The sequence below is a fragment of the Barbus barbus genome, assembly GCF_936440315.1.
Source record: "Barbus barbus genome assembly, chromosome: 21".
Taxonomy (NCBI): domain Eukaryota; kingdom Metazoa; phylum Chordata; class Actinopteri; order Cypriniformes; family Cyprinidae; genus Barbus; species Barbus barbus.
The window spans coordinates 8,400,607-8,411,945 of record NC_136749.1 but is presented as its reverse complement, the minus strand read 5'-3'; the positions used below and the strand labels follow the sequence as shown (position 1 = coordinate 8,411,945).

Below are 11,339 nucleotides of genomic sequence, written 5' to 3'. Positions count from 1 at the left end.
GGGAGTTTAACAGGGTCTGCTGAGGAGGGCTGGAGCTGGGATGAATGATTCAAAGAATTTTCAATGCTGAAAAACATTAGGCACTGTTGTTATACAACTCTTGCATTATTGACAAAGACTTTCCTGCCGGGTATAAATACATACATCAGAAGTCTGATCTGTATACACACAATGTGCTTTAGTGCCATGTCCTGCAAAGAGTACTGGAAAAATTTATTTTGATCTATTTGATTTTTTACTGAATTTTAATAGCAATACTTTTATCCAGCTCGTGAGAGTTTGCATTGTGAATTAAACAATAAAAGCTAATCTCAAACAGTATTTATTCATGCTTTCAGTATTTAATAATTTACCACTAAACATGACCTGTGAAATATAAAGTCTGACTCAAACCAGTCAATGTGCAAAAGTAATTACAGATAAACCATTCAGAGCTAGTATAATAATGAAGAGTTCTCAATTGGACACTTACCATTTTAAACGTGCTTAATGTGTTTTCGGCTGTTCAATCACAGCATCAGCGCCACATCATCTTCATTCCTGTGCTCCTCATCCATGCAAACACAGTATTATTCCTGCATGTAAACCTTCTTGAAGTTCCTCTCATCTGAAGTGGACCGGCATATGAATGAGATGCATCCAAAGTCACATTGTTTAGTGACTTTCTCTGGGTTTATTCTTGAGTTTCCATTGCAAAGTTTCCAAAGTCTCAGAACAAAGCTCTGATCTCTAGCAACACGTTGCAGGAGGATGGTGGACTTGAGAAGGGAAAGCAGAGTGGAGGTTTGGAGAGGAATGTGCTGTGTAACATGAGAAGAGACTTAAAAAAAAAAAAAAACATACTGAGGAGATTTATTGTCCTAGGCTGGGTGCTTCTAGAGTTTGCGGCGTATTTCTGATGCACAGTTGTGTGATCTTCATTTCATTTTTGTGTAAACAAAATCCTCATTCGGAAGACAATAAACTAAATGCAATCAAAGATGTTACAGCTGCAGTCAATGTTGTTGAAAACATTTCTGTGAGAACTTGGTGTTAACCTCTACTGTCATCTAAAAAAGGAACAAAATGATGAAATAATCTGAAACATTGTTTGAAGAAGATCCCATATAAATAAATAATGATTTCAGGGTACTAACAATAACAGTTACTTTGGTGAATTAGAGGAAGAAATGTAGGGCTTTGTAAAACTGTTTCACTTAAATTTTTACAAAGAAAATGATTTATATCAGTTGTGTTATTCAGAAAATATTTCACATTTTGTTTCACTATCCATAAAGAGTAGAAATGTCTATGTCTAGAAATGATTTAATGCACCTTGAGAATGTATTTTAGGACTATACTGTCCTCTTCTGGTAGAATGTGAGCTACAGTAGTAGGAGATGATTGGAAACCAGGCTAGTACACTGAATAATGTGTACATTACTAGTGTACATTATTACTCTCTCTCTCTCTCTCTCTCTCTAACATCATACATGAATCTTGTTTGGAAGAAGAAGAGGAAGAAAACCTAGTGGAGCCTCAATGAAAAAACAAATATCAAATCCAACAACAGCTCCATATCAACAGAGGAGGAAGATGCAGAATATGAGAACTGTCTGCTAGAGCTGCTTTACAGCATAATTGAATTTCAATTGCATTGTTGAAATATTATTCTCCTGTTTAAAACTGTAAAGCTGCTATGACACAGTCTGTATTGTGTAAAGTACTATATAAATAAAGATGACTTGTCTATATAAAAAGTGTCCTTAGAATTCATTTTAATTACTTTAATAGCATTAAATGCCAAGGTCATCAGTTGAAATACATAATCACCAGTCCTCACTGCACTGTCATTAACAATCATAACATTTATTTAGAGTACTATGACTTATTTCATCCAAAGACAGTGTGTCCTGAAGAGCACATGCAGAAATACACGTGCACGATACATAAGGGATGATGCAGTTGAATGAGACAAACATTAGATACAATACACAATCAAAACATTGTCATGACCTAGTAGATACTTTTAACTGTATATATGCTCAAATCTTTTCTTTGTCTTCAATGTTTTCATTCAAATCCAAAGTATAAGACTTTGCTACTGCATTCCTGGACTAGAAAGACCTATACACTGCCTTTTTGGATAGAATCACATTGAATACAGGTTTTAAACACATTTGGTGTTCACATCGGGTGTCTTCTTTTTAACCTTAGCACCTCTGGACCTTCAAGACCTTCAGGATCTAAAATTAAAATCTTTCTTTAGCAGGTACATCTGCATTGACACATCAGCGTCTCTCCTGGTTTACACAACCTCCCTAAGTGGGACACTAGTCCTACAGACGAGAACTCAGTGCAGTACAGACCAGAACTCAGCACAAAAACCTCAATAACAAAAGCGCACCAGCGCAATGACGAGGTACGTGAGGGTGATGATAGTCAGAGCAGAGAACAGCAGGAGGAGCCCAGTAAAGAGGACGTTGTTTATGGGTAGCTTGATGATTTTCCCTTCGGCTGGGATCATATTGGAAAGTGTAAGCATGTAGCCCAGGGACCAGGCTATACTGGTCTTATTTACCTGTGAAACACAAAGAGACATATGGAGAGGTCCAGTTCACTCCAGGGTTTTGATAGAAAGAACTGATTTGCTGGAGGGGGAGAGAATATTTGAAGATATTTGACATTACAGTCATGCACTGATACAGCACAGGCTACTAGATTTGATGCGTGTTCCTTAAAAATCAGGTGCTAAAGTAAGGGATTTACTGTGAAAGGGCATTTAAGTGAATACTGTATTTCTGGTTCATTACACACTGTTAAAAAAAGGAAAAGAAAACGTGTTTAATTCATCGTGTTACATGCCATTTCTTTGTACTTGTTTGTAAAGTTTATTATCCATTTCTGAGTTTTAGCATACAGTGGTGGTCAAAATTATTGGAACACTTGGCATATTTTTGAATTGACCATTGCAATACCCATAAAACAAACCATTGCTGGAACTATGGAAGGAATCTGCTGGAACATTGAAAATGATGGACTGCCCCCCTCAAAGTCCAGACCTCAACCCTATCAAGCCAACTTGGGGCAAGTTGGAAAATAAACTGGACAGATCCATTGTAAATTCAAAGGAAAGTATCCCTTTATATTCTCAGGAAATATATTGGCACTATGCCAGTGTCATAATATTTGGACATGCCAAATATTAAAGTTCAAAGTGGATAAAAACAGTATGACTCAGTTCTTCTGATATTTGTTGTGCTCAGAGCAACCATCTGCATGTTTCATGAACATTATGAAATTAATTCATGTTTTGGAAGCAAAAAAAAGGTCAGTAATTTCAGATCTGTCAGGTGTTCTAATAATTTTGGCCACCACTGTATATATATATATATATATATATACACTCACCTAAAGGATTATTAGGAACACATGTTCAATTTCTCATTAATGAAATTATCTAATCAACCAGATTAGATAATCCAATCCACATCCAATTGGGCATCGTTTAAATGCCACGGCCTACCTGAGCATTGTTTCTGACCATGTCCATCCCTTTATGACCACCATGTACCCATCCTCTGATGGCTACTTCCAGCAGGATAATGCACCATGTCACAAAGCTCGAATCATTTCAAATTGGTTTCTTGAACATGACAATGAGTTCACTGTACTAAAATGGCCCGCACAGTCACCAGATCTCAACCCAATAGAGCATCTTTGGGATGTGGTGGAACGGGAGCTTCGTGCCCTGGATGTGCATCCCACAAATCTCCATCAACTGCAAGATGCTATCCTATCAATATGGGCCAACATTTCTAAAGAATGCTTTCAGCACCTTGTTGAATCAATGCCACGAAGAATTAAGGCAGTTCTGATGGCGAAAGGGGGTCAAACACAGTATTAGTATGGTGTTCCTAATAATCCTTTAGGTGAGTGTATATATAATGTATGTAATCTGTAATGTATATATATATTACACAGAAAAGGTTGGTAAACAATTATTTCACTTTCTGGCTATAAGTATTTTGAACTGGTCCATGCACTTCCATTGTAAATGCTTTACTGTAAACCAGATTTTTTTTTATTCTTTTTTTGTGGTAATCAACATTATGCCAAAATTCTGTTGATAGCACTTAACTTGTATTGAACATGGACTATTCATTTAAAAGGCTTCTATTGCATAATCTGATGGTACAAACGTTTACTCTTCTCCTTTGTTCATGAAGCCGTAATAATGTGTCAGAACTAAAAAGAACGAAAACAACTGGATGTGTAACGTCATATGAAAAAGCTTTGAATGCAGCTTGATAATATCAATGGCATATGACATATTTTCCTGTTTTGACATATATCTGGATAAAAGCATAACTGACTTTCTTTGTAATGAGATTAGTTATTTTGCAAAACAATATACAGTAAAATACATTTAGCCTCTGTCAGAATCCTGCTAGAAATTGTGAATGGTCAGAAAAATCTTAATCTCTTTAATCTCATGCTAAACTTGAAATGTACCTCTTTCTGAAAATTGAGATTTTTCCAGTTGTCTGTGTTGAACTTGTAACCATCTGCAAGAATGCTGCGCACATAATTTGCAGAGTAGCAGTAGGACTTCAGATGGATGTCTTTGATGTCTTTGATGAATGTCTTGAGCTAAAGGGGGTCAGGGGAACATTAAAAGGTAGGTTTACTGATTTTACACATCAATCAAATCTACACAAAGAATCATTTCTCTCAGTCTATATTTTCTTGCCAGTCATGATTATGCAGTTGGTCAATACTCACAGTTGTCCAGTCCTTTGAGCATAATAGTTGCATGTTTGTGTTGAATGTCTCCATACTTTTGGAGCCCTCCGCTTTAAGAGCTCTAGCAGTCCAGTAGAAGCCTGCATAAGCCTAAGCAAAAATGTCATAACGTTTGGTCACAATAACATGCAATAAATGAATGACATTTGACATTATTGAGGTTTAACTAAAAGCATCCATTTGATTTGAGAGCTGCACTGCATCATTGAGATCACACAAAGCTACCACATGGCTTCCAAAGCCTTGGAATATAGTGAATTTGATATCCTTTTAAGAGTTTGTTTGTTAAAAGATTTTTCAAAATTCTAATTTTGTATTCGACAGGCAAAATAAAAGCATACAAGTTTGAAATGACATGAGGTTGAGTAAATAATGACAGAATTTTCATTTTTGGGTGAACTATTTCAGTAACACTTTCAATTCTCACTATTAACTAGTTGCTTAGCATGCATATTACCAGTATATTGGCTGTTTATTAGCACATATTAATGTCTTATTCTGCATGAGCATATTTTAGATCCCTTAATCCTACCCCAAACCTAAACCATAACAACTACCTTACTAACTATTAATAAGCAGCTAGGAGCTTATCGAGTGAAAACTTTTGTGATTATTTTGTGAATATGTACTCCCTAATCTAAAGTATTACAACTATTTCTGCTACAGTATTGGCGCTTTTCCACTGGTTGGTACGGCACGGCACGGTTCCACTGGGTACAGAACCTGGTACCTGGTACTTTTTTTAGTACCACCTCGGCTGAGGTTCCAAGCGAACCGTACTGTTACCAAAACGTGACGTGTAAACTCTGCTGATCACTGATTGGCCAGAGAAAACCGTCACTGCGAACTTGCGACACGAGCTTAACTATAAGAGAAATGTAGCTTAACTATAAGAAAAATGCCTACCATGAAGTCTCCACTGAGGGGTGGTTGATAAACTCCTTCAAAGGAACAGTTTTCAGTTCCCTGGCAAGATGTCAGGTCAAAGATACTGCTGACCAAGGATTTGCACTGTTCAGGGTTACTCTGTCCAAAGAAAGCAATATTCCGCTTTGGGCTATACTTCGTTGGAAGATCATTCTTTGTACATTCACTGCCAAAAACCTCCTCTGCAAGCATGGAGATATTGTAGCCAGAAGGATAACAGGGGTGCTTCAGATTAGCCCAGTTGGTGGATTTCTGGGAGAGAGTGATAGAAAGAGAGAGAGAGAGAGAGAGAGAAATCATGACAATACATGCTGCAGAGTTTTAGACAACTACTGTTAAGCTTGTTTGGCTAACACTTTACTTAAAGTCTTTATGTATAATGCATTATAAAGGGTTAATAAAGGGTATAATGAATTAGAATTATTCATAATGTGCATTGTAATACATTACATCTTGTCGTAAAGAATTACAACTCAATTTAAAATGCGTAGTGTAACAATGAATTGATAACTGTTATAATGTTTTAACTGTGATTACAATTATTCATGAGATTGATCAATGCATTATAAGGTGCATTACAAGTCATAATTAATGCATTAAAACTAATTTTATAATGCATTATACAAGGCGGCTTTAAGTAAATTGTTACCTTTTTGTAATGATAATAGGTAATTAATAGATAATCATTCAAAATATTGGAGTGAAAATTGACCATCTTGTTGGAAAAGGTTATTTACACTAGCTCTGCCCACCATTATTTGGTTGAGCTGAACAAAATTACAAAAGAATCCTGTTAATCGAACATAGTGTGCACAATCAGAACTGTAGCTCATGCTCAAATCCTCTTCCTGGTCCTTTGACGACACATTTACTGAACAGCAGGTTCAATATGGTTAGGGAAAGATACGGTCCCATTAAGGCAGCATACATTGATGTATGGATCAAATCCACGGGATATGTTGTTACTATTGAACTCTATTTAACAATGTACTACAACAATGAGGTTCAAATGATATCTGCCACTATTTGCACTACTTATACTGTAAATAGCATTTAACACTATTTAATAAATTGGAAAACATCACGACTGCTGAGGTGGGACAGACCAACTTTGATGTGTCAGTTTTAATGTTAGGGTAGTTTTATTTTAGGAAATACTTAATATAATGCATCTAAAGAAAATAGTAGAAATCAGGAAAACATAATGAAATTCCTTTCTGTTTTTCAAGCCTACATTAAATGGCTGATGGCAGTGCAGTCTGTACAAGTATTGCATGGCATTGTTTGGTGAAATGTTAAGCATAAGCTATGGGCTTAATTGCATCTCTCAGCAATAATGGATTTTATAATAAAAGTTTTAGGAAAATTTGGCAGGTCAGTGTCTTTGTGTACTGATGGTAGTGGAAAAAAAACAAGTAAAAAAAAAACAACCTGTCTAACAGGTTCATTTCATATACAATCTAAAAGAAAAATCCAGTGTGGATCTAAAATGTTTTACCTACCGTATCCTAAATAAAACATTTATATTTTATGGAACAAGTACTAATTCAGATTAATTCATTTGACAATGTGTACTCTACCTTTGCAAGTTTGGCCAAAACTCTCTTCTCAGCTTCATTTTTCCCGTAGCAGAGGAAACTGTGAGTATAGATATTGTATTCATAGCCATAGAGTGAAACCTTAATGATATCTTCACCTTTGGCATCATCAGAAGTGGCAAAGGCAATCTGGGTGGAGGCTCCACCCAAGTCCAATGAGCCAACTGTCTCAGCCCCATGAGGATGTACCCAGGCATTCCACAGATTTTTCTATAAAACAGACTAAGGTTTAAAATGGTAAAAGTTCAATAAAGCTCTGTTTTCTCTACTTTTTGTTTAGATTCAATATTGTGTCATAAAATTACAGTACCTTGAATGTATCTCGTACCTTTAAGATAATACGATTCTCTTCTAAATGTGAGACTAGAATTGTGTATTATAAGGTTTAAACATTTGTGTTGTTTAAATACATTTAAGATGATACTGTAACTAAACAAATCTTGAGATTTTGGTTAGATTCCAAAAAAAAAAAGGAATTAAAATATCCCCCCTGCACAGTAAAGCTGCCCATGAACTGACCTCTAGGAAGTTCCCCTTCAGGTAGTTGACGGTGATCCAGCCATAAAGGCCTTCTTCCTGTCCAGAGATAATGGAAGCATTTTGAAAATTGAAAGGAAGGGAGCTAAGGTAGTTCTTGATGTTTTTCAGAATAGCGTTGGAACTCTCTTCATCTTTCTTACTGTGTAAAAAAAGATATTGCAAAGATATGTCACATGTATTGTGTCAAATTAACTTTGTGGCAAATATATATTTATATATTTTATTTGTTGATTCGTTTTAAAATTGCTTGTTATTCGAGAAATAACACCATAATTTTAACACTGGGCATAATTTTAACACTCTCAACAAGCGCATAAGGCCATTTTTCTTTTAGCTAATATTATGATATTTATATTATGTAAGATCCCCTGAGCTCTCAGTTTCAAAGTAAATGGCTCAAATGATACATAAATATATTGAGAGACAGAGGTAGAAACATAAATAGAATATATTTCCAAAATTCTGAATGGAATTTGTTTAAATCATTCTTACTGTAGAAGCCTCATCCCTGCTGTTGCCCCAAGGAAGACTGGGGTCGAGTTATGCCGATGGGAAGGAATGGCCTCGGTTATCTTTGCTATGCAGTCTTTTAAACTTTTCCATGTCTTTTTGTCCTGATCCTCATTTTTACCAAGATCTGAAATTCCAGGGCCTTGAAAAGACACATTTTATTATTAATTTACTTTCTGTAATATATTGTTTAAGTTGCATTATTATTGTATCACTGCCTATGTTAAAAGAGTAGTAAAGAACAATAGTAAAAAGAGCATTAAAGAACTATACTTATTAAAATACCCACAAAAATGGTAGAAAAGGTGAAAGAGGTGCTTTTCCTCTAAGGAAGGGGTGCTAAAATGTTGACCATCAACCTGCAAACTGTGAGACCTTTTGTATTATGATGTATTATTTCTTAAATAGTGATGAGAAGGTCAAGATCTCCGCATATAAACATCTGATGTATAAAACATGCTTTTAACGATTTGTCTTTGTACATTACGGGACACACAGCTTATGTGGAATTCATGCAAAGTTACACTATTATCTCTGAGCTTTCACTGTAAATTTTTTTTATTAAAACAAAATAAGCCATGTCTTTACATAAACCTTCCAAGGTTTTAGGTCAGTTGATTTGTACCTTCAACCTGACACTTTGTGGTCTCACTCACAACCCCAGTGTTGTTTTCTTTCTCGGCAGGCCACTCATAGAGATACACAGTGGTCCTGGAGGAGCCTGCATCCAAAACAATACCATACTGGAGAGAGAGAGAGAGCAACAGAAGTGAAGAAAGACATTGTTACAGTAACCATGTTACCACCAAATTCTCAAGATCTTGCAAAGCCATAAAGCGCTTATTAATTTGCACTCTTTGCAAAATGCATTGGTGAATAGCAATTTGCCATGGTCTAAATCATGATTGAGTGAAGCATTCAAGAACAGACATGTCTAACTGCCTGAAGCCCTTTTGGAAGAAACTAACAAAAGCACAATCTTCCGTTGGGAAAATGTTCAAGGATTGACTTTATGAGTCATCAAAAGGATCATCTATTTTAAGATGAAGGATGCCGCATTGTATGGAATTAAATAACTCCATCAATGGTGATTATCCAATGAAAGTTGTTTTTGTGTGTAGAAAAAATAGGTTTCCGGTGAGTGTGGTTACAAAAGGATTTGTTTTCTCTAAAAGTAATAGGAAACTGAAAAAGCATTAAGTCCGTAAGTCATATCTATAATAATCTTATTTTACCCACCATTCATCTGTAAATTCATATGTGTGATGTTTGTTTTTCAACACAGAATAGAAATGAAAATGACTTAAAATGAAAATACAAATGTTCTTTTTTCATGTGTAATTAGAAGGAAACCCCATATTATTAAACAACTAATGTTATATATTATTATTAAGGAAAAGCAATTCTTGAACATCTGACTGGTAAGCATCAATTATACTTTTATGCCTGATAATTTATACACTCTGAAGGGAACCCAATTTATGTCAGTTTAATAGGTTCCCACTTGTATCATGCATGCTCAAATGATATAATTTTACCTTTAATCCACGGGATATATAAGTCTTCTTATGAGTTTGTACAACTGCTATAGATATGATAACCGCAATGCTGGCCAGCATAAAGGCGGCGGTCAAAGCTATTGCCACTTTTGCCATCCTCACCTACAGACAAAAAGATGAATGTATCTAATTTCCAGCTTGATTCCCATGCAATAGCTGAACACTCTTTATAACAGAAGATCAAGTGGAAATAAAAAATGTTCTACAGGAAAAAACTTTAACTTTTTATTCGTAATTACTTTAGAAAACCATGTAGTCATGCTTGGAATCATGCTTTGAATGCATTTGTTTGAAAATATTGTAAAAGTGCAAGTATGGACATATCTACTTTTGCCATGTTGTGAGATTTGGGAAACTCTTCCACACACTGTCAAGCCCAAAGGCACTTTGTCAATCATAGGTTTGTTATCTTCTGTAAAAATGGTCTGGAGCACACTCAGTTTTGTACCCTACTCAACCAGATATAAGTATGTACTCATATCATCCTGGAACCTCTTACTCTAACTCATATTATGGTTTCAGTTTCTGATTTGATCAAAGAAAGCGGTTAGCGTTTTGAACTCAAAGACATACAGTATTAACGTCATTCTAATACTGCTTCTGTGCAGTCATCCAAAACATCTTACCATGCAATTGTTTATTTAAATGATATATTATATACACATATATTTATTTTGAGATTCAATTGCCCTTTTGTAGAGATATAACAAATTACATGGCAGATTTCAGAGCCATCATACCAATCAATATAAGAGCACAACAAAATCAATTAAATTCTTCATTAATCTTAACACACATTTGTTCTATGATCTGATCTTACATGATCTGATAAGAAAATGAGTATCCAATGCAAAATACATACATTTCTGTAACAGTCATGCCATTATTAATACAGTAATAAAAGGTTTATTTGCTTACCCCTCTGCGTGAGGCTGTTGTAAGGTGGTCTGAAGATTGTGACTCTTTATTGATCATTCTGTCGAGACGTGAAACGTGACTGTGAATGTGTAACTGTGTTTGGATGTGTGTGTGAGGGTGTGTGCATATGTTTGTGTGTGAAAAAGCGTGTTGAGGAGACAGAATGGGAGTGGTTTGGCTGTCACTCCCAGTAAGCAGGACCTTGCTATTAAAGTTAATTAGAAACTCCACCCATTCAGATGAATATGAATGAGGAAAAGACCATAAGCCCTTGTTAACGTTTCTGAAAACAAATCATTTTATATTATGTCTGGGGATGATTTTTTTTTATTAGTTTTTTATTCATCAAATTACTGTTTTGAAAAATAAAGAAATAATTGTTTTTTGACTGTTCTTAGTTATGAATATGGCAGTTCCTACAGCAAAGAAAAAGAGACTTGAGTTTATTTTTAAAACATATTTCATTCAATAATATTAAACTACAAAACAATGACTTTATATT

The 11,339-nt window shown here is 35.2% G+C and overlaps 1 protein-coding gene across 1 annotated transcript; it reads right to left on the bottom strand.

Annotated features, from left to right (window-relative positions):
* Window positions 1-1,747: 1,747 nt before the first annotated feature.
* LOC306887041 (ectonucleoside triphosphate diphosphohydrolase 3-like) lies at window positions 1,748-10,970 on the bottom strand. The gene is made up of 10 exons (XM_079444509.1): window positions 10,838-10,970; window positions 9,899-10,021; window positions 8,986-9,103; window positions 8,343-8,502; window positions 7,830-7,989; window positions 7,293-7,520; window positions 5,692-5,964; window positions 4,765-4,875; window positions 4,495-4,632; window positions 1,748-2,560 (listed from the first exon to the last, which is right to left on the bottom strand). The coding sequence occupies exons 1-10, from the start codon at window positions 10,892-10,894 to the stop codon at window positions 2,369-2,371; spliced, it is 1,560 nt and encodes a 519-aa protein (XP_079300635.1). The 5' UTR covers window positions 10,895-10,970; the 3' UTR covers window positions 1,748-2,368.
* Between the last annotated feature and the right edge of the window lie 369 nt (window positions 10,971-11,339).